This window comes from Lithobates pipiens, unplaced genomic scaffold (genome assembly GCF_037356315.1).
Source record: "Lithobates pipiens isolate NorthernLeopardFrog02 unplaced genomic scaffold, aLitPip1_a1.2 Scaffold_18, whole genome shotgun sequence".
Lineage (NCBI taxonomy): Eukaryota > Metazoa > Chordata > Amphibia > Anura > Ranidae > Lithobates > Lithobates pipiens.
In genome coordinates this window covers 292264768-292291117 of record NW_027507758.1, presented here as the reverse complement: position 1 = coordinate 292291117, position 26350 = coordinate 292264768, and the positions used below count along the sequence as shown (strand labels likewise).

Below are 26350 nucleotides of genomic sequence, written 5' to 3'. Positions count from 1 at the left end.
AAGTCAAAATGTATTAAAACATTTTGCTTGTCCTGCAAAACCCTCCTAAACCAAGTTACTATCAAACCAAGGTTTTACTGTATTCTCCAGGTCTGTGTAACCTACATACAGGAAAGTTCTAACTGTATATTTGTATTTTGAAATAAAGTCCCTAAATAGACTAAATTAAGATCTTTAAAAGTCATGGGGATCCCAGATTAGGTTGTATTTACAATAGGAGTTCATGGGTGAAAGAGTGTGAATGAGAAGCAGTCTCAAAACTTACACATGTACTTTTCTGTTCCTTGGCTGGACATATGTAGTTAAACTTAAGCAGCAGAATGGATTGTTTAAACACCATTCCAATAGATATATATTCCTAGGTTGTTTCTAGAAATATTTTATGATGTACTGTAATGGTATTTTCAATAGTGTGTAGTTCAAATAGTTGACAAGTTCTTATATACTGTATGTATTCATTTTTAATTCTGTTTTTTATGTACATATTTATTTGTATTAGGTTCATATTTTCAATCAGGATGTGGTATTATTATTATTAGTAGTAGTATTATGAGAAACACAGCGGATAGCATGTGGGTAGCACTTCCATTTGGCAGCACTAGAGTCGTAAGGTTGAATCCCAACCATGACACTCCCTTTGCATGCTTGGGTTTCCTCTCACACTCCAAAGACAAGCTGGTAGTTTAGTTGGCTCCTTTCTAAAGTGGCCCTAGTATGAACATGAGTTAGGGAGCTTAGATTGTTAGATCCGTGAGGGCAGGGACTGAGGTGAATGTATAATACGTATGTGACACACTGTGTTAATTGATGGCGCTATATGAGTACCCATTATAAATAAATCACTGTACTCCAATCTATTGTTTTAAGTTAAATTGTTTGCTTTATTATTTGGATTCTCACATTTGTTTTAGGTTATTGTATATTGGTTATGTATTTAATGTTTTTTCTGATTTATTAATATCTCAAGACATGATTTTCAAATTGGGCTGAAGTGAGTACCAAACTCTACTAGACATGTGCAAAAGGAAAAAATTTGTTTAGTTTCGTTTTAATTCGTTAATTCATTAATTTCGTTTAGTTATATTCGTTAACTTCCTTAAATTTGTTTTTGGATTTCGTTTAGTTTTCTACCGAATTAGAAAAATCGGCCACATTCGAAAATATTTCAACCAAATTCGAAAATATTTCTACCGGATTCGAAATGATTTCAACATGATTCGATATTATTTCAATCGCATTCGAAATGATTTCAACATGATTCGACATTATTTCAACCACATTCGAAAATATTTTGTGACCCGAATTTAGGGCCATGTATCTCGGGGTCACTTGGTGCTAGAAACTCCAAATTTGGTTATGTTGTAGTGCTAGTACTATTGTGTTTTTATGCCAAATTTGGGGTTTCTAGCTATAAATGACCCCGAGATATGTGGCCCCAAAATCGGGTCGCAAAATGTCATTCTCTGCTCTAATAACTAATAACATTTTGCGACCCAAATTTGGTATGCAAACACAATAATACTAGCACTACAACATATCCAAATTTGAAGTGTCTAGCACCAAGTGACCCTGAGATACATGGCCCTAAAGTCGGGTCAAAAATATTTTCGAATGCGGTTGAAATAATGTTGAATCATGTTGAAATCATTTCGAATGCAGTTGAAATAATGTCGAATCATGTCGAATTCATTCAAATTCATTCATTATATTTCTTTCGTATTCGTTGTAATTTGTTATTTTTTTATTTTTAAGATGCAAAATTCGGCCGAATTTCGATTCGTTACGAAACTAATTGCACAAGCCTAAACTCTACTGCTGCTTGCACTAGCAATTTATGCTATAGGGAAAAGAGAAGGCTAACTGAAGAATTTTCAAAACCGCCACTGTCAATTTCCTGTTCTCTCACTGCATGCTGTGGTTCCTGCCTCACGAGATGTGCTTTTATCACCACAGGACACAGTAAGGATGTAGCGGCTTAAATGCAACACTCCAAGTGCTTATTTCTGGAGATTCTGTAGCTGGCCTATACTCTTCATTACAGCAGAGATTAATAAAGTGGGTAGCGGGTGAGGTGTGTATTAAATGTCTTCTTTGTAGGTAGACTTTCATTTTCAACACCAATTTTAATATGGTGCTTGACCTTAGTCCAGCCATCCCCAGATGCTATGCTTATTTGCTTGTCAGTCTTTTTTAGTTTCATTACCATATGTATAAGTGCATATGATTGTAGATATACCTCAGGTATGAGCATGATTACACCACAAATGACAGTGCTAAGTAAAAGAAATGGAGCCAATGTATTTCTCCTTCCAAGATTGTCCATGCCCAGGCAACAAACTATATAAGAGGGAATTTCCACAGCACCTGTAAAATACAAAAAAAATTACTACAATCATAAGTGGCTGAGACTTACCTAACCTCTGAGTTGTCAAATAGGCCATGAAGCTGCTTCTGCACTCTACTAACTGCAAAAGAGAGTGCAAGGCCCAGGCCTAGGGCAGCATTTTGCAGGGGGGGGGGGGGGCAGCCCGGAGGGTTTCCCAGCCAGCTTGCGCTGTTAGTGTAGCGCTAGTTTTATGGGGCAGACTGGGCTAAGAGACACATTAGTCTAGCGCCCCCATAAAGCGGCCACACTGCTTCCGGTATGTGGGCAGCTGGCATTCCGCAATTGTGTGTGTGGGGGGGGGGGGTGGCGCCGCTTATATTTTTGACTGTCCTATCATCCTGGACTACAAACCTTGCTCGCTGTGCTATGTGTTTTCTGCTGCACCACTGGCATGGTTCTATCTCCTTAGTCCTTTCCATAAAATTATCATAAATTTGTGCTTAAAGTAGAACTATAGGCAACACTTTTTTTTTCATTTTGGACAGAGTAAGGGAGGGTTATAACCCCTGTCACTTTTTTTTTTTTTTTTTTTTACAATCCCTGTCCCATTGCAGAGGTTTCCTTTCACTTCCTGCCCCATAGCTAAACAGGAAGTGAGAGGAAATCTATGAAAATTAAGGGAATCCATTGCCCCCCCCCCCCCCCAGGCCCTTGGAACTAGTGTCCCCACTCAAAAATTTGAGGGAGAGTCTTAAACAGCAAGGGGTGTGGCCTTCACAGGAAGAGGTGGGTCATATTTAAATTAGGGGGGCATGAGTTTAGTCAGGCCCCGGGCAGCACAAACCTAAATACACTACTGCCTCCAGTACACACTGTTGTAACACCTCCTAAGATTTTAAATATTTCTGGCCTCACAAATATGCGCAGCATTCAAATCACTGCGTACCTAGGCCTGGTAATTTTTGTATTTTAAAGTTGTTGTAAGGGCAGAAGAAAAAAAAAAGAAGACATTTGCAGTACATATCTGCAACACATGCACATTTCCCTATGTTTTATCCCTTTATTGTGCAAATTGTGGCAAAAAAAATTAGATCAATTTTGGATGTCTACATTCCAAATATAGTCATTTTGAGGGTTTTCATTTCATATGTTTTGAACAGAAATGAAGAAACAGTTTTTATTCTTTTTTTTCTTTTATATAGCGAAAAAAGCCTGAAAAAAAATGTGTTTATTAACGACACCATTGTATGTATTGCAACAGCGAATTGGCGGTCCTTTATTTACCCAGTGCTGTTTATGAATTCCCACACATTCTATCTCTATGCTGTTTCATGTGACCTGTACATTAACCCTTTACTCCTCCCTAATCCTGCCCATCTGAACATTAACTCCTTCATCTCCATAATTCTTTTGTATGTGACCAGGACATTAACTCCTTCACTTCCTCTGTGTATAACCTGTACATGAATTTATCTAGTGCACTATTCTCAAGATCCTTTTTTTAACCTCCTCAGTACAAACATGTTCCTTTATTCTTCTTCTTCACAAAAATTGTGACAAAAATTAGACCACCTTGGGGGGTCTGCTTTCCGAAAACAGGTAATTTTGGTGGTTTTCATGCTACTAGCTAATGGAAACTTTTTATTTTTTTATAGTAAAAAATAAAAAATCTTGTGATTAATAAATTCAACAAAAAGAAAGCACTAACTGGCTCGAAAAAAAGAAAATGATTATGGTTGTGGAAATTAATGATTAATCATTAATTTTTTTGAACAATCAAAATTCTTTTGATCAGTAGGCTGCCTGCCCTGGGGCCGCTTTGGGCCAAGCTGTGGCTGCAGTGCAGTGCTCTGCTCCCTCCTCCTCCTCCTTCACTATATGTCATACACAGTCTGCGGGCATCTCTTGCTGTGTGTCTCTGAGCTGAGTGTGAAAACTTTGGACGCGCTGTGAGAAAAGTCCTGCCCTCCTCCTAGATCAGCTCATGTGATAGACGCAGTGCTCTGTCTATCACAGGAGCTGATCTAAGAGGAGGGCAGAACTTTTCTCACAGCGTGGCCAAAGTTTTCACACTCCGCTCGAAAACACACAGCGGGAGATGCCCGCAGACTGTGTAATCCAGGCACAGGCACTGACTACAGTGAGGCTGCGATTATGGGCACAGTGAGACTGCATTACTGCATTATGGGCATGGTGAGACTGCATTATGGGCATGGTGAGGCTGCCATTATAGGCACGGTGAGACTGCGATTATGGGCATGGTGAGACAGCATTATGGGCACGGTGAGGCTGCGATTATGGGCATGGTGAGACAGAATTATGGGCACAGTGAGGCTGCGATTATAGGCACTGTGAGGCTGCGATTATGGGCATGGTGAGACTGTATTATGGGCACAGTAAGGCTGCAATTATGGGCACAGTGAGGCTGCGATTATGGGCATGGTAAGGCTGAGATTATGGGCATTGTGAGGCTGAGTTTATGACGTGTGATGTCCTAGCCATGCCCCGCTATGTCCGGCTATTGCCATAACAACGGTGCTAAATCAGCTAAAAGTAGTTGGACCTGTATGTGCGTTATAATTAATTGAAATTAGTTGATTAATCAATTTTAAATGATATAAAACTCCATTGGGTACAGTGTTGCATAATGGAGTAATTGTCAGTCAAATTATCACAGCGCCAAAATCTTGAAAACTACAAAAAATGGTTATTATTGAAGGGGAAAATGCAGGCTGATACTTAAGTGGTTAAATACCACCAACAGAAAGTTCTATCTGTCTAAAAAATGATATAAAATTGATTTGGGTAAAATGTTCTATTGTCATTCAAAATATCATAGCACTGAAAAGTGGCCCGGTAATGAAAGGGTATTACAGGGATGTACTCAAGTGATTAAAGACGCTACAATTACAGAAACATACCTACTGACCAGCTGAAATGTACATATAATTTCCTTTTCAAATAGCATCATATTCCATTTTGTTAATTGAAATAGCAAGATTTGGTGCCAGCCCTGCCCAGTTGTCCCCTTGTTGAACTATTGAATCCCTCCCCTCTTCTCATCCATACTGCCTAGTCAATTGGAGGCTCCTTGCGATAACAAAGGAAGCGTGCACAGAAGGGCTTGAGAGCCATGTAAAACAGTAATGATGAAATTGTAGAGTGCCATATATTCTTAGTATAAATAAAAGTAAATTATCATACCTGTAAGAAAAAGATTCAAGTATTCATTTCCTCCCAGATTTACGGAGTTTAGAGCAAATACATAGTATCCCAAACTACCGGTAAACCAGATGAGCCAAACAGAAATGGTCCTTCTTGCAAAACTGCAGTTGTGAAACAGGTCAAACACATTATGATTTTTGGACACCTTGACATCTTCAGCATGATCACGTTTTGTTTCCTCTACAGTACAGATCTCAGAGAGTTTGCAGGGACTTTTCACTCTGTTCCACTTTTCCATTATGGCTATTACTTTTTCAACCTCTTTGTATTTTCCCTGGGAATGCAGCCAGAAAGGAGTCTCAGGAAGCATCCAGCAGCATAGGAGAAAGGGTAGGGTGGTGACAGAAAGAATGATTTGGTATATCCACCAAGTGCGCACTAAGTAACCAACCAAAGCAACAATCATAACTCCTACGGCAAAGAAGGCATGAATGTGCATTGACGCCCAAGTGCGAGCTTTAATCCCTATATATTCTGTCACATATACGAATACTACTACGAGGTAGCCACTGGATACCTAGAAAGAAGGAGGAATAATTCAGGATTTTAATGTACTATTAGCATTGTTAATTTTTTATTTAATTTATCTTATTTGGAATATTCAGCCAGCATTTTATTCCATATCAGTTCTTTACAGATCTTCAAGACATTAGCAGTACTTTCACCATGTAAGAACATATGCAGAATCTGATGGAGAGTTCCATTGTTCTGTACTACTTATGCCCTTGTACACACGGTCGGACATTCCGACCACAAAATCGGTCAGATTTTTTCCAACGGATTTTGTCCGAAACTGGTGTTGCATGCACACGGTCCGACAAAGTTGTCGGAAAAGCCGATCGTTTGGAACGTGGTGACGTTTGTTGCGTACAACGGGACTACGTAGAGGCTAGTAGCCAATAGCTTTGGTCTTGTAATTTGATCTAAAAATGCGTGGCACTTTGTCTGCCGGAATTCTTTACAAACGATCGGAAAAAGTAAGATCAGATTTTTTGGTTGGAAAATTTGAGATCCTGCTCTCAAATTTTTTCTGATTGAATTTCCGACGGAAAAAGTCAGATAGAGCCCAAACAAGATCAAATTTTCTGACAATATAATCCGATCGGACCTTTTCCGTCAGAATTTCCAACCGTTTGTACATCGCATTAGTAGATTTTGCATAGTGATGTATGAGACATTCACTAGAATTATGCAACCCACCATCATATAAGGTCTTATGAAACAACACATTTAGGGGTTGATTTACTAAACCTATTGAGTGCAACATCTCGTGCAGCTGTGCGTGGTAGCCAATCATGATAGCCTTCTAACTTCAGCTTGTTTAAGCTTTGACAAAAAAAATAAAAATGGAAGCCGATTGGTTTCTATGCCCAGCTGTACCAGATTTTTCACTCTACAGTTTTAGTAAATCAACCCCTAAAGCCCCGTACACAAAATCAGATTTTCTGCTGATTTTTTCCTTCAGATTTACCAAAACCATATAATATGAGGCCAAACCTTAAGAGTTTCAATGTGTATGCAATCAGGCAGGCCCTTGCACTATATGGTTTTGGTAAATTTGAAGACAAAAATCAGCAGAAAATCTGATAGTGTGTTAATATTACATAATATACAAGCATCTGACAGGTTTTAGAAACAGATATATAAGAAGTGAACACCGGTAATAGCGATATTCTTATTGCACAGCATAGCTTTTAGTGTAATGAATAAAAAGCTGTCTTTCTTTCAGCAATAACAGTGCTATTTGCAGCCAGGTTCCCCAAAATCCTCACTTCCCCCTCTTTTAAGGGGCTCATTGGCCTTTCAAGTCTGTACATAGTTTAGATGGGATCTGAACTGTCAAAGCTGTGCCAAAAAAACTCCAAAAAACAGGGGGTTAAGGATCAGTTACCAGTATTGCCTATAGGCCAACTACATTTTATCCTATTCCTATTTTTTAATTTTTTTGCCAGTAAGAATATTTATTGATATATTACATAAAGTACAGGTCCAGCGTAACAGAATATATTGAACAAACATGAAAAAGGCAATGCGGTATCAATAATTAGGAACTATAGTGAGATAGGTGCTACTCTTGATGACAAGTAATTTGACGAATAACAAAGTCGAGAAGCAGAGGAAGCCAAGGTCCACAGTGAATGAATTAGAATCAGGAGGATCCTTAAGGCTGAATATTGGCCGGTATTGGCTTAATAGAAACCGTCCAACATTCGGTCCATGTGTATAGCAGCCTGCCTGACAGAAGTCGGTGTAAAGACCAGCTTTTATGGAACGAGCATGCAGGAAAACCAGCATCCGATCAACGCTTGCAGAAATGGCTGTGGGCACTGATCAGTGTGTTCTGGCAGAAAAAATCAATCAAAAGGGGTGAACAGCGCTAATCAGCAGACATAAATGGAATCCTCAGAAGAGAAGCAAAGACTTTTTATTGTTAAGTTGAAAATAAAGGTAATCACCAAGGCATACCGCATTCTGTTGATAGTCATAGAGAGACTTGGATTGAAAAGCTGGCAGTATCTGGAGACTGGAGCCACATGACACGATGACACAGGGGCTCAAGGAAACCCAGCACAAAGCCATGGAACAAGGAATACAGGAGCGCCACTGGTGGGGGGCCCGTTCAGGACCATGGGGCCCGTGCAGAACCGTGTGGCCAGGGGTTCGATCAAGGGGGAACCAATCTGCAGGAGCAGGAACTGTTTGAGCCAGTGTACAGTGGCCTCTTGGACTGTGTACGTTGCTCGGAAATTACGTCACAGCCTGGAGGAAGTCAGCCAAGGGAATCCCGAAGACTATGGGCAAACTCTGCTGCTCGGGCCGATCAAGAGCTGCTGATGCCAAAGTAGCAAAGAGAGTCACACAACGCCGACTGGAGACATTACATACATTACAGTGTATGGCCGCTGTACACTGGCCCCAACAGTTCCTTTGCCTGCAGATTGGTTCCCCCTTCATCGAACCCCTGGCCCCACAGTTCTGGATGGGCCCCCCACCAGAGGCACTCCTGTATTCCTTGTTCCACGGCTTTGTGCTGGGTTTCCCCGAGCCCCTGTGTCATCCACGCAGCTCCAGCCTCCAGGTACTGCCAGCATTTCAATCCAAATCTCTGTATGACCATCAACAGACTGCCATATGCCTTGGTGATTTACTTTTTTTATTCAATTTAACAATAAAAAGTTTTTGCTTCGCTTCTGAGGTTTCTATTTATGTCTGCTGATCAGCGCTGTTCACCCCTTTTGATTGATTTTTCTGCTCTCATTTGTCTTGTTTTGGACAGCAGTGGCCACAGCTATAATTAAATCAGTTGTATACCCACACAGATTATTATTTTTTTTTAAACAAAAAAGCCTGCAAGGCAAAGGCATAACGAGCTAGTATGCATCTCATACTAGCTCATTATGAACTACTCACCTTTAGAACGAGGCCTTGGCATCTGATCCTGGTCCACACAGAGGGAGCTGACATGTTCTCTCTGTGATTCTTCCAGGTATCGCAGATCTGGCACTGTGAGAGGCCGAAGCCATGATTACGTCACTCTCGTGCATGCACACGGGAGTCTTCTTCCTGGCAAGGTCTGGCAGCATCTGCCGGACCTTCAGCCAGGCCTTCACAGCACATGCGCCGCTGACATCAGCGGCTGCATGCAAAGTAAATATATTAATTTTACCTACAGGTAAGCCTTATTATAGGCTTACCTGTAAAAGTAAAAACAAAGATTATACAACTGCTTTAATTTTTTTGGTCTTTCACTTGGTTTTTTGTCCGTGTGCCAGGACTTTTATTTTTAGCCCCTGTCAGAAAACAATAGCTCATTACTTAGTTAGCATGGTGACCTCTGTTTTTTTTTTTCAGCCTGCTGGGTTGAACAAACATAAAACTCCCCATGTGTACCAGGCATTACACTGGTGGACCTCAGGTAAAACTTTCTCTCCAGCAAGAAGAACAGCAAGCAGCACAGTAGTGACAGCGCTAAATCTCACTCCAAATCTCAGCTAAAATGCATCAGTGCCTTTGTACTAAAATTGTAAATATAAAGCTATGAGGCTCAAACCACAGGCATTACAAAGCTCAATAGCTAAAGTTCAAATTTACACACACAAGTGAATGCATCAGAGGAGCTCTCTAGGAATCCTTTGTTGGCAATTAAATGTTAAAGATTTTATATTGGATGGTGAAAAAAGGATGGTGTATAATGTACAGACATACATATTTATATTGTATTTTGTATAAATTACATTTCAATCACACAGCTTCTTGCCCCTCTTTATTTTGCAGGGTGGGTTGCTTGTTTTGGAAACCTACAATGTATACTACTATTAAAATCTACTATTAAAATAAGATTAAATATCAGTTTCTTCTATTGGATTGACCTGAAAAAATGCAGGCAAGGGCACAGATAAATCATGTTTTCTGAAGTGGTTCTAAAGGCTAGACATTTTTTGTCTTAAAGGAAAAGTGTGGTATTGGGAACAAATGTACATTCATACTCACCTACATGGCTGCAGCAATAATCCGATCAAGAACTGAGCAATCACATGACTGTTGCTTACTCAGTTTTCAGTCTTCACTGAGCAGAGAGTGTTCGCTGTCATTCACTGGTTTTCTGCTCTGCCCCTCCAGTCCTCACTTGGAGCACCGTGCTGTGGAGGGGTGGGAACGACTGGCTCAGGATCTCAGGGGTGTGCTGAGAGGCTGAGCCAGCTGTAAGTCAGGCATCTCGCTAGATCCTGATGCTACTGAGCCTGGACCGGCTCTCTGATGCCCAGGCTGAATTAGGGTCACATACAGTATCTCACAAAAGTGAGTACACACCTCACATTTTTGTAAATATTTTATTATATCTTTTCATGTGACAACACAGAAGAAATGACATTTTGCTACAATGTAAAGTAGTGCTTGTATAGCAGTGTAAATTTGCTGTCCCATCAAAATAACTCAACACGCAGTCATTAATTTCTAAACCGCTGGCAACAAAAGTGAGTACACCCCTAAGTGAAAATGTCCAAATTGGGCCCAAAGTGTCAATATCTTGTGTGGCCACCAATATTTTACAGCACTGCCTTAATCCTCTTGGGCATGGAGTTCACCAGAGCTCCACAGGCTGCCTCCATGATGACATCACAGAGTCGGTGGATGTTGGAGACCTTGCGCTCCTCCACCTTCCATTTGAGGATGCCCCACAGATGCTCAATAGGGTTTAGATCTGGAGACATGCTTGGTCAGTCAGTCACCTTTACCCTCAGCTTCTTTAGCAAGGCAGTGGTCATCTGGGAGGTGTGTTTGAGGTCGGTATCATGTTGGAATACTGCCCTGCGGTACAGTCACTGAAGGGAGGGGATCATGCTCTGCTTCAGTATGTCACAAAAAATGTTTGCATTCATGGTTCCCTCAATGAATTGTAGCTCCCCAGCACTCATGCAGCCCTAGACCATGACACTCCCACCACCATGCTTGACTGTAGGCAAGACACACTTTCTTTGTACTCCTCATCTGGTTGCTGCCACACACGCTTGACACCATCTGAACCACAAAGTTTATCTTGGTCTCATCAGATCAAAGGACATGGTTCCAGTAATCCATGTCCTTAGTCTGCTTGTCTTCAGTAAACTGTTTGCGGGCTTTCTTGTGCATTATCTTTAGAAGAGGCTTCCTTCTGGGACAACAGCCATGCAGACCAATTTGATGCAATGTGTGGCTTTTGGTCTGAGCACTGACAGGCTGACCCCCCAGCCCTTCAACCTCTGTAGCAATGCTGGCAGCACTCATACGTCTATTTCCCAAAGGCAACCTCTGATTATGATGCTGAGCATGTGCACCCAACTTATTTGGTTAACCATGGTGAGGTCTGTTCTGAGTGGAACCTGTCATGTAAAACCGATGCATGGTCTTGGCCACCGTGCTACAGCTCAGTTTCAGGGTCTTGGCAATCTTCTTATAGCCTAGGCCAGTGATGGTGAATCTTGGCACCCCAGATGTTTTGGAACTAAATTTCCCATGATACTCCACCACAATGCAGAGTGCCAGAGCATCATGGGAAATGTAGTTCCAAAACATCTGGGGTGCCAAGATTCACCATCACTGGCCTAGGCCATCTTTATGTAAAGCAACAATTCTTTTTTTCAAATCCTCAGAGTTCTTTGCCATGAGATGCTCTGTCGAACTTCCAGTGACCAGTATGAGAATGAGAGCGATAACACCAAATTTATCACACCTGCTCCCCATTGACACATGAGACTTTGTAACACTAATGAGTCACATGACACCAGGGAGGGAAAAATGGCTAATTGGACCCAATTTGGACATTTTCACTTAGGGGTGTACTCACTTTTGTTGATTTAATTGGAGGGGACAGCAAATTTACATTGTTATACAAGCTGTGCACTCACTACTTTACATTGCTGCAAAGTGTCATTTCTTCAACACTGCCACATGAAAAGATATTATAAAATATTTACAAAAATGTGAGGGGTGTACTCACTTTTGTGAGATACTGTAGGCGCAGGAATAAGTGCACTTCTGTGATCCAGAAGAGAAGAATAGGAAAAAAAGCCTTGGCTCTCTCTTTAGGGAGGGAGAGTTCCAAGTGACAAAATGTGTCGGGGTAGAGCTCCTGCCAGTGATGTCATCTCACACATGGACTGCGCTTGCACTGGACTAGATGGTGGAGCTAGTAACTAGGTAACTGGTGCATAGGATTAGGCACAACACTTAGGTATATATTTTAAATAAAATATGGTTTAATGCTATGGCGCCCTTTTATTGTCTTTTCCTTGTGGGCTGTACATCATTATGGGACATGCATGGAGAAGTGGTGGCAAAATGATTTCCTCGGTGCAATTTTGTTTATGGTGCATAAAAGCTGGTACATATGAACAGTAAAGGAGTGGTGGAAACCCAGAGTGGCAACAAAGCGCATTTTGACCCAAGGCATATAGGAGCAATGTGTCTGGTGTGGTTGGAGGTTTTTTCATGAGGGTGGAGTTAATTCACAAGGTGGTGACTGGACGAAAAGGATTTGAGAAGGCTGTGGAGCACAATTTATATGGCACTTTGTGGAGTGTAACACTGAACAGAGACTGAGTGTTGACAATGTGCATGTTGATGTCATAATTGTATATATAGATTTAACACTGTGCACTTTATATTTTGCATACGTTGTTTTTGTCTTATGTTTAAGAGCTATATATTATATATACATTTATTAACAAAATGTGTGAATCATCAAATTATTGGCAACCAGAAGTGTACACTTTCTGTTGAAGTGCGCACTTAGGTGTCCTTTTATGAAGCAGTGAAATCTATTCACTGCTTCATTCTCCGGCATTCACATAGGAGATCTTTCTCCTCTGTGTGCCACTTTATGAAGCGGAGTAGATCGCTTCACCCTTGGAGGAGTGAAGCGATCTACAAACGCTTCTAACACTGGAGAACGGCCCCTAATACTGGAATCTCGTGAGACTTTACGAGATTACAGTACAAGAAATTCACAGATACACACAGATGTCAATTTATTAAGCAGTGATAAATTATCACAGCTCAATACACTGACACGCGGTGTAATTAATGTTAGTGAAATAAAGCGTCCCCTACATAATATATACATGTATACACACACAGACATTATATATACATGTATATACACACACATTATATATATATACATATACACATTATATATATATATGTATATATATGTATACACATAACTATGACAGGGGGACACGGTTACAGTGTTGGGGGGTCTGAACGAGGCATAAGGAAGTTAATTATCTTCCTCTTTCCTCCTCAGATCCCCCCACATTCTCTCTTCACTCCCCGGTTCTCCACCTCTGAGTTGGTGAATCGGGGAGTGTGAATTCTGACACAGATCACCAGTGAAGCGCTGAGATCGCAGCTTCATAAAGTGACCGTTACTGTGTCAGTCTATGAGGATTCTCAGTGTGCGGAGATAATCGGCGGGAGAACAAATTCAAACACTTCTCTCCCCATTATCTCTGGTTTATATACTGTTTATGGGCTGTGATCAGTGGCGATCCTCTGGATCTCCACTGATCACTCCTTCATAAACGGACACCTTATTCACTGAATGAATACAAGGTGTGTCTATTTCTGAAAAAAAAAAAAAACATAAATATCTTATATCATCTGAAATCTGGATGCTTCAATTACCTAGTTTAATACTTGTAGAGCTTGTTATATTGTAACATATAATAAAACATGAACACACCGTAGCCAGGAAAAAACGAACAATGATAAAGCTGTAATAGTCAAAAGTAAATGCCACAGCAACACCAAATAAAAACTGGCATGAACTTGTGATCCACATTATTGGTCGTCTTCCAACTCTAGAAATTGGGAGAAAAATAACAATTGTATTAGAATGTTTAAACAATATGTTCATTGCAAAACTTCTAATTAATTTAAATAATTAATGTATTCTAATATTATGTATATAAATAATTCAGATTTCTTTTCAGCAAACAATCAAAAGACATTGCTCATCTAAACTATATCCAAAACTAAAAAAATAAATAAATAAAATATTAGTTTTAGCTAAAGTGCAGATTGAAAGTGTTCTTGTTTGTGGCTTCCAGCATCTATTTTTGGAAATAATCTGTCTAAACAGCACTTAGGTATAATTTCTGGAACATTATAGCTGTCACAAATGTCAGAAGTCTTTCAGGAGCACTTAAGGTTGTAATAAACCTTTACATAAGCCCACAGAAGTGAGTAGACTCAATGATGAAGCAAATCCTCCCACATAAGCTGTTCACCCACAGCCAATTCTCCTCCAGAGCCTTCTAAAGTACACAGATCAGATGTTATTCCTTAGCTTCCAGGAGGCTAGGGCAGGGATCTGATGTCACACACTTCATAGCACCGGGCAGAGAGCTAAGTGTAATCTAACACCTGGGTGGAGGGAATAGCCACACCCTGCCAATCACCTTCTGTGTGCTACATGCAAGGGGAAGCAGGCTGTCACCATGGATAGCCTGGGGTTGACGCAAACTGTCGTATGTGATCCATGTAGATGGCAGAAGAATTAGAGTGCAGCCAGGATCCACACAAGGTGTTACAGATTGAGGCAAGAACCCTTTATTTTAGAATATGTCTATGTCTATGGGAATGTTTGACCATTCTTCCAGAAGCGCATTTGTGAGGTGGGCAGTGTTGCCAACCCCCGAAGTGAAATTTACTGGCAGAACGCCAAAATTTACAAACGGCATCAATTTTTTACTGGCAAAAAAACATGACATTTACTGACAGAGCCTCATTCTTTACTGACACTGAAAAAAGTACCTAAAATGACTGTTTTTAGTGCTAAACAGTGCAAATGTTAATATTTGAACTATAAACACATAGCTAGTGCTATTAGCAATGTGTTTAAGTTAAACAAAAATCAAAAAACATATTTCTCAATTTACATCAGAGTTAACAGGATGGTGACCAGAGACCACCTTCCGCAGAGTGAATACACTATGGTAAGGGGGTTACTAATATAGGGGGGTGTCCCCCTCAGACTGGCCTGGCTGCGCTGTCACTGACCTCCTCTCAGGTGCACCGTGCAGGGCTCAGCCAGATGGCTCCAGCTTGGTGGCTCTGGTTTTATTCTATAGTCTCCCCTCCACAGACGATACATGTCTGTTTGTTCCCGTAACCCCCATCCCGGCAGCGCTCCCACCCTTGACTCCTTTCTAGGATCCCCCTCAGAGACTGCAGACATGATAAAAGACAAGAGATGGTCAGAGGCTGCAGACATGATACAGGAGGTGGACAGAGGCTGCAGACATGATACAGGAGGTGTACAGAGGCTGCGGAGTGCGGACATGATACAGGAGGTGGACAGAGGCTGCAGAATGCGGACATGATACAGGAGGTGGACAGAGGCTGCAGACATACTACAGGAGGTGGACAGAGGCTGCAGACATACTACAGGAGGTGGGCAGAGGCTGCGGACATACTACAGGAAGTGGACAGAGGCTGCGGACATAATAGTATCTTCCTCACCGCTTCACAGTAGCCTCCTACTCTGTCCACCATCATATTACTTCACATCATCAGTGTGCTGTGTCTTCTTCCTGTGCTGCCCTGACCTGTGGAGAGGTGAAAGGGGCACAGGAGGAGGACACAGCACACTGACAATGTGGACTGGAGAAGTAATATGATGATGGACAGAGCACCTCAGTCTCTGTCCCCTTGCATGGCACGGCTTCAGCCTCCCAGCTCCCAGTAATGTCCTCCTCTCACTCTGTCCCCTTTTTTGCTACGATACCCCACAACAGTTTCACTATCCTCCTCCTCCTCCTCCTCACCGTCACCCCTGCTTCGCTCCTCCACCTATGACAAGTGCACTGCAGGAGTCACTGCCTGCTATGGTCTTTCTCGAACGTCTATTCAAAAAAATGGCACTGGGCGGCGCAATTACATAATAATGTGCCGCCCAGCCGAGCGCGTACAAGCTTTCCCGAGCCCGGCTGGCTTCGGAATGGCGCATGCGCCATTGCATGGTCAGCTCATAAGTCTGACCAAGTTTTTTTATTGGATTGAGGTCTGGGCTTTGACTAGGCCATTCGAACACATTTACATGTTTCCCCTTAAACCACTCAAGTGTTGCTTTAGCATTGTGTTTGGGGTCATTGTCCTGCTGGAAGGTGAACCTCCGTCCTAGCCTTAAATCACACACAGAGTGGTACAGATTTTGCTCAAGAATATCCCTGTATTTAGCACAATTCATCTTTCCTTCAACTCTGACCAGTTTCCCAGTCCCGACTGCTGGGATGGTGTTCTTTGGGTGATGGTTTGGGTTTGCGCCAGACATTGTGTTTTTTTTTTGATGGCCAAAAAGTTCAATTTTAGATTTTACATTTTGGGAGTCTCCCACATCAAAACGTGCCATTTTGTTTTTTGCTGAAAGTAATGGCTTTCTAGTCCACCAAATGCCTTTTCGCAAACTAACCCCTTTATTAGGCTCCTGATGACAGTAAAATTTTATTTATTTTTTCAAAATTTTCTGTCTTTTTTGTTTATATAATAAGGAAAAACAACCCGGTGGTGATCAAATACCATCAAAAGAAAGCACGATTTGTGTGTGTTGCATGACTGAGCAATTGGCAGTTAAAGTAGCACAGTGCTGAATAGAAAAAAATGTCTTGGTCATGAAGGGGGTATAACCATCCAGTGGTTAAAACTCAAAAGAATTGGTTCTACCACTGTGCAGCCTTACTTTGGTGATTCAAGCCAAAGCCAGAGTCATGAAGAGAAGGCTTAATTATGGTGAAACTATGTACACAATGTCTTGGCAGAGCTGACCAGTTTGGGTGAAATTTGGGAAAACACACTGAAAATGTGAAGGTTGTGGTGGGAAAGTAACATGCAATGCGCTGTAGCTAAGCCCAATTTAAGACAAACGATGTTTATATATAATTGAATTTACTGTGCTTGCCAAGGTAAACTAATGAAGCTTGCTGCCCCCTACGGATCTGGCATACACTAAAACACACTAGGAATGAATTACGGTTCAGTTAAAAGGAAAGAGAGAGATCTTGGAAACAGAACATTCATTTGAAGTTCTTCAGAAAAATAAGAGCAGTGTTTTTCCAACATTGTTATTTAACTGTGGCCATACCTATGAGGGTGCAGAAAGAACAGCTGAGGCCATGGGGCCCAGGCACTATTTTTAGCTGTGTGTTAATATGACATTTTCAAAAAATGATTGGAACATTTAATGATCCCAAACAGTTGTATTTCCCTATTGGGCTTACTTTGGAAATTTCATTTATGAATTTAACAAGCGTGAATACTATCATTCAGATTCGAATTGTTATTTGCACATACAGTACCTTGTAATTTAATATGCACTAGGGTCATCGATTAGAATCCAAACCACAACAACCTTCCTGGAGTTTGCGTGTTTTTCCGGTGTCTGCGTGGGTTTTCTATTGGTACTTCGGTTTCCTCCCATACTCCAAAGACATGCTGCTAGGTTAATTGGCTCCTGTCTAAATTGGTTCTAGTATGTGTATGTATGAATGCGTGTTAGGGGCCTTAGATTGAAAACTCCTTGAGGGCAGGGATTGATGTGAATGTACAATATATAATGGTGCAACCAATTACCTTCAGAAGTCACATAATTAGTGAAATGATGTCCACCTGTGTGCAATCTAAGTGTCACATGATCTGTCATTACATATACACACCTTTTTGAAAGGCCCCAGAGGCTGCAACACCTAAGCAAGGGGCACCACTAACCAAACATTGCCATGAAGACCAAAACTCACAGACCGGGCAAGGAGGGCATTAATCAGAGAGGCAGCACAGAGACCTAAGGTAACCCTGGAGGAGCTGCAGAGTTCCACAGCAGAGACTGGAGTACCTGTACATAGGACGACAATAAGCTTTACACTCCATAGAGTTGGGCTTTATGGCAGAGTGGCCAAGAAGAAAGCCATTACTTTCAGCAAAAAACAAAATGGCACGTTTTGAGTTTGCAAAAAGGCATATGGGAGACTCCCAAAATGTATGGAGGAAGGTGCTCTGGTCTGATGAGACAAAAATTGAACTTTTTGGCCATCAAAGAAAACACTATGTCTGGCGCAAACCAAACACATAACCCAAAGAACACCATCCCCACAGTGAAACATGGTAGTGACAGCATCATGCTGTGGGATGTTCTTCAGCAGTTGGGACTGGGAAACTGGTAAGAGTTGAGGGAAAGATGGATGGTGCTAAATACAGGGATATTCTTGAGAAAAACCTGTACCACTCTTTTTGTGATTTGAGGCTAGGATGGAGGTTCATCTTCCAGCAGGACAATGACCCCAAACACACTGCCAAAGCTAAACTTGAGTAGTTTAAGGGGAAATATGTAAATGAGTTGAAATCGCCTAGTCAAAGCCCAGACCTCAATCCAATAGAAAATCTGTGGTCAGACTTAAAGATTGCTATTCACAAGTGCAACCCTTCCAACTTGAAGGAGCTGTAGTCGTTTTGCAAGGAGGAATGGGCAGTGCACAAATCCCAGTGGTAAGATGTGGCAAGCTCATAGAGACTTATCCAAAGCGACTTGGAGCTGTGATAGCTGTAAAAGGTGGCTCTACAATATTAGTATTGTAGAGTATAATATTGACTTTAGGGGGGGGGAATAGTTATGCACGTTGACTTTTTCTGTTATTTTGTCCTATAGTTAGTAAGGTTGAATAAAGACACCAGTCCATCCAGAGTGAGTGTCTACAATTGTCCCTATCCCTGTACAGTGCACACTCACATTGGTCCCTAGCTTCAAGGAGCCCACAATCCAAGGTCCCCATTCATATACTAGGGCCAATTTTGGGCAGAAGCCAATTAACCTACCTGCATGTCTTTGGTGTGTGGAAGGAAACCGGAGTACCCAGAGGAAACCCACGCAGGCACAGGGAGAACATGAAAACTCCAGGCAGGTAGTGTCGTGTTTGGGATTTGAACCAATGACCCTTTTTACTGCTAGACGAGAGTGCTAACCACTGCACCACTGTGCCGTCCTATTTGCTGTTTGCTTCACAATAAAAAAAACATCTTCAAAGTTGTGGGCATGTTCTGTAAATTAAATGATGCAAATCCTCCAACAATCCATGTTAATTCCAGGTTGCGAGGCAATAAAACATGAAAAATGCCAAGGGGGTGACTTTTGCAAGGCACTGTACATCAGATACCAAGGAAAACATATACATTTCATGCAGTGGTTCAACATGCTTCTGCAAAGTCAGAGCCAGAACTCTCCATCAGTAATGAAGTAATGGCCCTAGACAGGAGGCACTGAACGAAGATAGCAACATAGCTGAGTACCCTTAATGAGCATATAAACTTAATCCATAGTAACTGGTAGCAATCAAGTGGCTTTGATATAAAATATATCAATTGAAATGATCACTTGTCTTATTATATATATACATATATTTGTGCCTAAATGGAAATCCCTTTCTTTAAATAGGCCCAATATATATACTGCAAGTATTTTAGTAAGTTTCTTTGCCGTTTCATAGCTGCTATTTTGCTGGAAGAAACATGTAACATCCCTCCTTTGTTAGGCTCTGCTGCACACAGTGGAGGAGCGATCCGTTTTCTATCTCTAGTCAGGTTTCCCTAAGCTACCAGAAAAAGAGGAGCAGGGACAGCCACTGAAGTTATGAATATTTATCTACTTTCAGCAGATTCTTCAGTCTTTGGAAGGTGGTACCCAGAAGGTGGCTGAGGAGAAGATAAATGTTTGGGAGGCCTATTCAGCATGGTCATTCTCCTGGGGCTTGTGTTTGTATTCAAAATTGATCAGTTTGGATATCAGCTTGGATATTCTACAAACAAATAAATAATGCCATAGCCATATCACTGTGTGTTGTGCATTATATTGTCCTTAATAAACTTATAACAAACATATATTCAGTCAACATACTTTAAGCAAAGAAAATATAGACCCAAACACAATGGTGCACTCTTCACTGTACACATGCTTGCTTGATCAAACAAAAGTGCTCCAAAAACGTGATGTATCACACTCCCCCTTATAGGTAACAACTCACCAGAGATGTCTTGACCCTTTATCTTAATCCAGTCAAATTGTGCTCAGTTACGTGGACCTTCTTTGAAGCAGACTGTGTACTGAAGAGTGATTACTAGGTCCTAGCATGAGCCTGGCAAAGGACCTGGAAGAACTTGGACTGAAAGAGATTTGTTGAAGGACACTACTTAAGGGAGCTGTGCTGGAGAAGGATTATTTTATCACTGCAGAGTGTCCCATGGACGCTGATTGGTGACAGCTGTCCTTGGACATTGTGAGTAGGATCTTTGCCTAGGACTCCAGGTGTGCATGTGCTTTGGGGGTTAAGCCAGAGGTTGCTGTAAGGACTAGGGCTGCTCATACAGAGTCTTAGATTAGCTGACTATCCACTCTACCTCCAACAAAGGCTACTGCTAAAGGATTTATGTTTGGGGATTAGTCCTGTACCTGGTTTGTGTTTGTCTCTCCTGGCTGAGCACTGCAATAAATGTACAAAAAGATATTCCCTGGACTGAGCCTGTGTTCGTTGGTGTGCTTGAAACTGATGCCTGGGCTTGGCAGCCTCTGTGCATTAAAAAAAAAAAACATATTTTTTTCCTTGAACTACTATAAGTCAAACGGGAAATACTGAAGCAAAAATACACGTTTTCATGTTATTTGAAGGTTGGTCAGTGGAGAAGAGTTGAAATTTAAATTTAAATGTATCACCACAACACGAAGTTGTAGATACAGATGGATATGAGTGTGCCAACGTCCTAAATATATTGCAAAATGTATTCAAAAGAAGGAAACATGGACTTTAGAGGCACATCTATAGTGTCGAAATACAAAATGAACTTATTAATCTTTAAAATCCACATTATTGACATGACACGTTAAAAACAAAACATGGTGTATGGTATAAACGACTCTGACACCAGATAACACAACCAACTATTACCACAGTGGAACTATACATGTTAAGTGCCCTTAAGCGCTTCTTCAGGATCTTGCAGTCTAATATAATAGTGTAGACAAAAACTAACATGTCAAGGAGTCTGCCCCTAGGGGTAGGGATGAGGGGCAGACTCCTTGACATGTTAGTTTTTGTCTACACTATTATTAAATGATTGTTACATTTTCAGTTCTGATACATTATTCGGCTGTCTTTGTTTGTTTTTTAATTATTTGTATTAAAGAGTAAAGGAATAAAGGAGGGGAATTTTTTAGCGGTGCAAAATGTAACAATGGTATACACAAAATATACTAAAAATTCATGTTAATTTATCACATATACATTAAAAAGACATTGGAGTACAGAAATATACAAACAGTTGTATAAACATGATTACTGAGCTGAAGGGATCCCGGTAGTAGGGTAATCGCACTTGTTCCCGACATGTTTCGCAATGGGCTTCTTGAGAGAGGTTCAACTTTCTTTGCTTATAATGAATTTGTTATTGAATTACTAGATTACATCTTGAGACATAACGTATTTCAATTTAATAATTCCCACTACCTCCAGGTGCAGGGGGTTGCGATGGGGACTAAATGTGCCCCATCGTATGCCAACCTGTACCTGGGGGGGTGGGAAAAAGACATTTTTTCGCGTGACGATCTTGTTCCATTTTTGGGTAACGTCATATCTTGGTACAGGTACATCGACGATGTCCTATTTTTTTGGTCTGGATCTGAATCTGAGTTGAACCTTTTTTTGATCTACTATCGACAAATCCTTTCAATTTAAAATTTACACTCAAATATAGTCAAGAATTCATCGAATTCTTAGATTTGACAATTAAAATTGACTCTACAGGTGACCTTCACTCAGCTTTATACAGAAAACCCACCACTGGCAACACCATTTTGCATGCCACCAGTTTTCATCCGGAATCTCTAATAAAGAGTATTCCTTACAGTCAGTATCTGAGAATTAAACGCAACAGCAGTAATAACCATGATTTTCAAATTGCAGCGAAAGATTTATATAAACGACTTCGAATGCGTGGATACAGCCATGCATTTCTGAAGAGATCTTATAATAAAGTGAAGGAAAAAGATAGAACTACTCTTCTTTTTTCCAATAAAACGTCAAAGACTGTAGATACTGTTCGCATTGTCAAAAATTCTGGCCTCTATTACAAGCAGATCCCACTGTACATCATTATATTAGTGACTCGCCGGCAATCACATTTAAGAGACCTACTCCGGGCATTGTATACTTAGCGCAATGCCGCTGCGGAGGCTTCTATATAGGGAAGACGAAACGATTATTTTCAATTCGTATTAAAGATCACATCAAACCTATCTTAAATAAAAAAATAGTTACGGCCATCAGTAGACACATTGGAATTTATCATTCTTTCGATCCAAATTGGATTCGCTTCACTGCCCTGGCACGCATACCTCTGAATTCACGAGGTGGTTCTGTAGACAAACTCCTCCTACAAACTGAAGCCAAGTGGATTTTTATCCTAAAGGCAACCCAATACCCGGGTTTCAATGAAAATATTAGCTATAGCTCATTCTTATAACCTCGTCAGAGCATTCATTTTCCTGGGTCATTGGCCTCTGCAATCCCCACCGCTGTTCTTCCCGTCATTGGTGGTTCGGGATTTTTTTTGCTTGGGGGAGGGTGGGGGGAGAGAGGGAGAGAGGAGAGGGAGGGAGGTGGAAGGGAAAGGGGGGGGGGATTATGGTTCCTTGTCCCTTTTTTTTTTCCCTTTAATTTTTTCTTTATTCTTAGTTTATTTTCTAATTGAATACTATGTTTATTTGTGTTTAACTTAAATATATTACTGTATAATTAGCATGTCCTTATGGTTACACTGAATTATGGTCTATGGCCATATCGGTCCCAAATGTGTTCGATCAGTGCTCGCCGATCATGGATTTCTTGCATGGGATCTCTGCAGGTTTCCCTGATCTGTGTTCACACTGTGGCGTCCCACCGCTTATTTTTCAGTTTTTTAAGAATCCACTCTTTACCTATTTTGCACCACTCAGGCTTGACTCCTGATCCCCTGGCCTCTACTGTTTTTTTGGAGGGCATACGGACACCCAAGGGTGCCCTCTGGCGTTTATAACCCCGGGGGCGCCCGTCTTGGTTAGGCCTCCGATGTGTTCCCTTTATTGGGATTAATGCCTACATGCTTTCCGGCCCCTCTGCATTCGTCTCGGCTCTCCGCTGCGGTGGAGACCCGACACGATTATCCCACCGCTGCTGCCCTTTGGCAGCGAATCTCGGGCGGTCCATCACTTTCGTCAGCCCAGCGGCATTATGGGAACTGTAGTCTGGGCTCGGCGCGGTGAGCTTTACACATGCGCATTGCCTCTCCCACAGTGTACGCATCGAGCCGGTGACGTCAGACGCCGGCTCGATGGATGGGGGATTTATAAGCAGTGCAATCCTCTTCCCTGTCAGTATGCTCAAACATACCATCGGCTGCCACGACAGAGTTTTGCTCTGCCCTGCTCTCTGGTAATTTATACATCTTATTTGTAGACTGATACCTTTTATTTTATTTCTTTATTTATTTTAAAACCTCTGAATCCAGCTTTAATTCTGTATTTGTCCCCAGGAAAAGGAATCACTCTGGGGCAACAGAGCCTGGCTTTTTTCAACGTGCCAGGCTGCTTACTCCTCTGGTCACTATCTGCTTTTAGAAAATGCACAGTTGGTTTGATAGGGAGGTTTAACATCACGTCTCACCTGCTACCCATTATTAAAGGTATATGGCCATTATTACACACTCTTTTGTCTGATAAATCGTTACAGGTTCATTTATTTCTGGAACTGTTTTCATTTATAGCTAATAATTTTATTATGTCCATATGCAAAGCCTACTAGTAATGAGTGTCTTTTCTGATACTATAAAAATTGACTTAATTGAGGCTTATGCCCCTTTTCCTCATTAAAATGAGGTTATTGTTATTATAATTACCCTAGTATATATTTTTTTTAGGCTAGCAGACACATTCTTCTAATCAATCACTACTTACAATCTGTTTTATTTATTCATTTTTTAGCACTGACTTACCCCCATCTGTGTCCTCCAATAGGCCTTGGGGGCCGTCTGTTCGGCCGATAGGGTGCACACTATTCCATCTGTTTGTTGATCCCGAGCACTTCATGACTTGGGTGGCTGTGGGTAAGCGCCGCTTTTAATAGATCGACATGTTTGTTTGATTGATATCTACATAGTTTTTCATTTTAGTAATTCAATATACCTTTTAATAGGTTTTTTGTTTTTTTGCATGGTCTAAACTCCCTTTCTTCTTTTTCCTTGAAAATTAAATTTGTTGTCAGTTGCACGGTTCCCTTGAAGAAGCACATTGCGAAACATGTCGGGAACAAGTGCGATTACCCTGCCAACACCTACTACCGGGATCCCTTCAGCTCAGTAATCATGTTTATACAACTGTTTGTATATTTCTGTACTCCAATGTCTTTTTAATGTAAATGTAATAAATTAACATGAATTTTTAGTATATTTTGTGTATACCATTGTTATATTTTGCACCGCTAAAAAATTCCCCTCCTTTATTCCTTTACTCTTTATAACATATTTATTGGGGGATGAGGTGCCTAACCTGATTAGGTGTCACTGGGGTATTGGACTAAATCATTTCTAATTATTTGTATTGTTTTCATGTATTTATTAGACTGTAAGCTCCTGAAGAAGCGCTTAAGGGCGCGTAACATGTAGAGTTTTCTTCACTACATCTCTAACACCAACCAGCTGCTCCTTCCATTTGACATAATCTCATTTCGAATCATTATTGATCGATCTGTTCCACTGTGGTAATAGTTGGCTGTGTTAGGTGTTGTGAGTATTGTTTAGACCAAACATCATGTTTTGTTTTTAACATGTCCAATAATGTGAATTTTAAAGAGTATTAAAAGTTAATTTTGAATCCCATTTCTCTCATATGCAGCTACAAGTCTACCAGGTAGCCTTTTATGAACCCCTGGAAGCCACTAACCACTATATTTTATATATACACACACACACACACACACACACACACACATAAATATATGTATATATCTATATATTAATGTGTGTGTGTGTATATACAGTGCCTTGTGAAAGTATTTGGTCCCCTTGAACTTTTCAAACTTTTGCCACATTTCAGGCATCAAACATAAAGATATAAAATTTTAATTTTTTGTGAAGAATCATCAACAAGTGGGACACAATTGTGAAGTGGAACGAAATCTGTTGGATAATTTAAACTTTTTTAGCAAATAAAAAACTGAAAAGTGGTGCGTGCAAAATTATTCGGCCCCTTTACTTTCAGTGCAGCAAACTCACTCCAGAAGTTCAGCGAGCATCTCTGAATGATCCAATGTTGTCCTAAATGACTGATGGTGATGAATAGAATCCACCTGTGTGTAATCAAGTCTCTGTATAAATGCACCTGCTCTGTGATAGTCTCAGGGTTCTCCTGAAAGCGCAGAGAGCATCATGAAGACCAAGGAACACACCAGGCAGGTCCGTAATACTGTTGTGGAGAAGTTTAAAGCCGGATTTGGATACAAAAAGATTTCCCAAGCTTTAAACATCCCAAGGAGCACTGTGCAAGCGATCATTTTGAAATGGAAGGAGTATCAGACCACTGCAAATCTACCAAGACCTGGCCGTCCCTTTAAACTTTCAGCTCAGACAAGGAGAAGACTGATCAGAGATGCAGCCAAGAGGCCCATGATCACTCTGGATGAACTGCAGAGAACTACAGCTGAATTGGAAGAGTCTGTCCATAGGACAACAATCAGTCGTACACTGCACAAATCTAGCCTTTATGGAAGAGTGGCAAGAAGAAAGCCATTTCTCAAAGATATCCATAAAAAGTCTCGTCTAAAGTTTGCCACAAGCCACCTGGGAGACACACCAAACATGTGGAAGAAGGTGCTCTGGTCAGATGAAACCAAAATTGAACTTTTTATCCACAATGCAAAATGATATGTTTGGCGTAAAAGCAACACAGCTCATCACCCCCAACACACCATCCCCACTGTCAAACATTGTGGTGGCAGCATCATGGTTTGGGCCTGCTTTTCTTCAGCAGGGACAGGGAAGATGGTTAAAATTGAGGGGGAAGATGGATTCAGCCAAATACAGGACCATTCTGGATGAAAACCTGTTGGAGTCTGCAAAAGACCTGAAACTGGGACGGAGATTTATCTTCCAACAAGACAATGATCCCAAACAGCAAAATCTACAAAGGAATGGTTCACAAATAAACGTATCCAGGTGTTAGAATGGCCAAGTCAAAGTCCAGACCTG

At 41.0% G+C, this 26350-nt stretch overlaps 1 protein-coding gene across 1 annotated transcript in view; it reads right to left on the bottom strand.

The window, feature by feature from the left end:
• SLC22A16 (solute carrier family 22 member 16) overlaps positions 1-26350 on the bottom strand; it is a 109875-nt gene that overhangs the window by 10645 nt on the left and 72880 nt on the right. Inside the window, exons 3-5 of the mRNA XM_077487117.1 lie at positions 13779-13896; positions 5531-6068; positions 2237-2364 (exon numbers count right to left, since the gene is read on the bottom strand). Of these exons, the coding sequence (XP_077343243.1) occupies positions 2237-2364; positions 5531-6068; positions 13779-13896 (784 nt within the window). The remainder of the gene's footprint in view (positions 1-2236; positions 2365-5530; positions 6069-13778; positions 13897-26350) is intronic.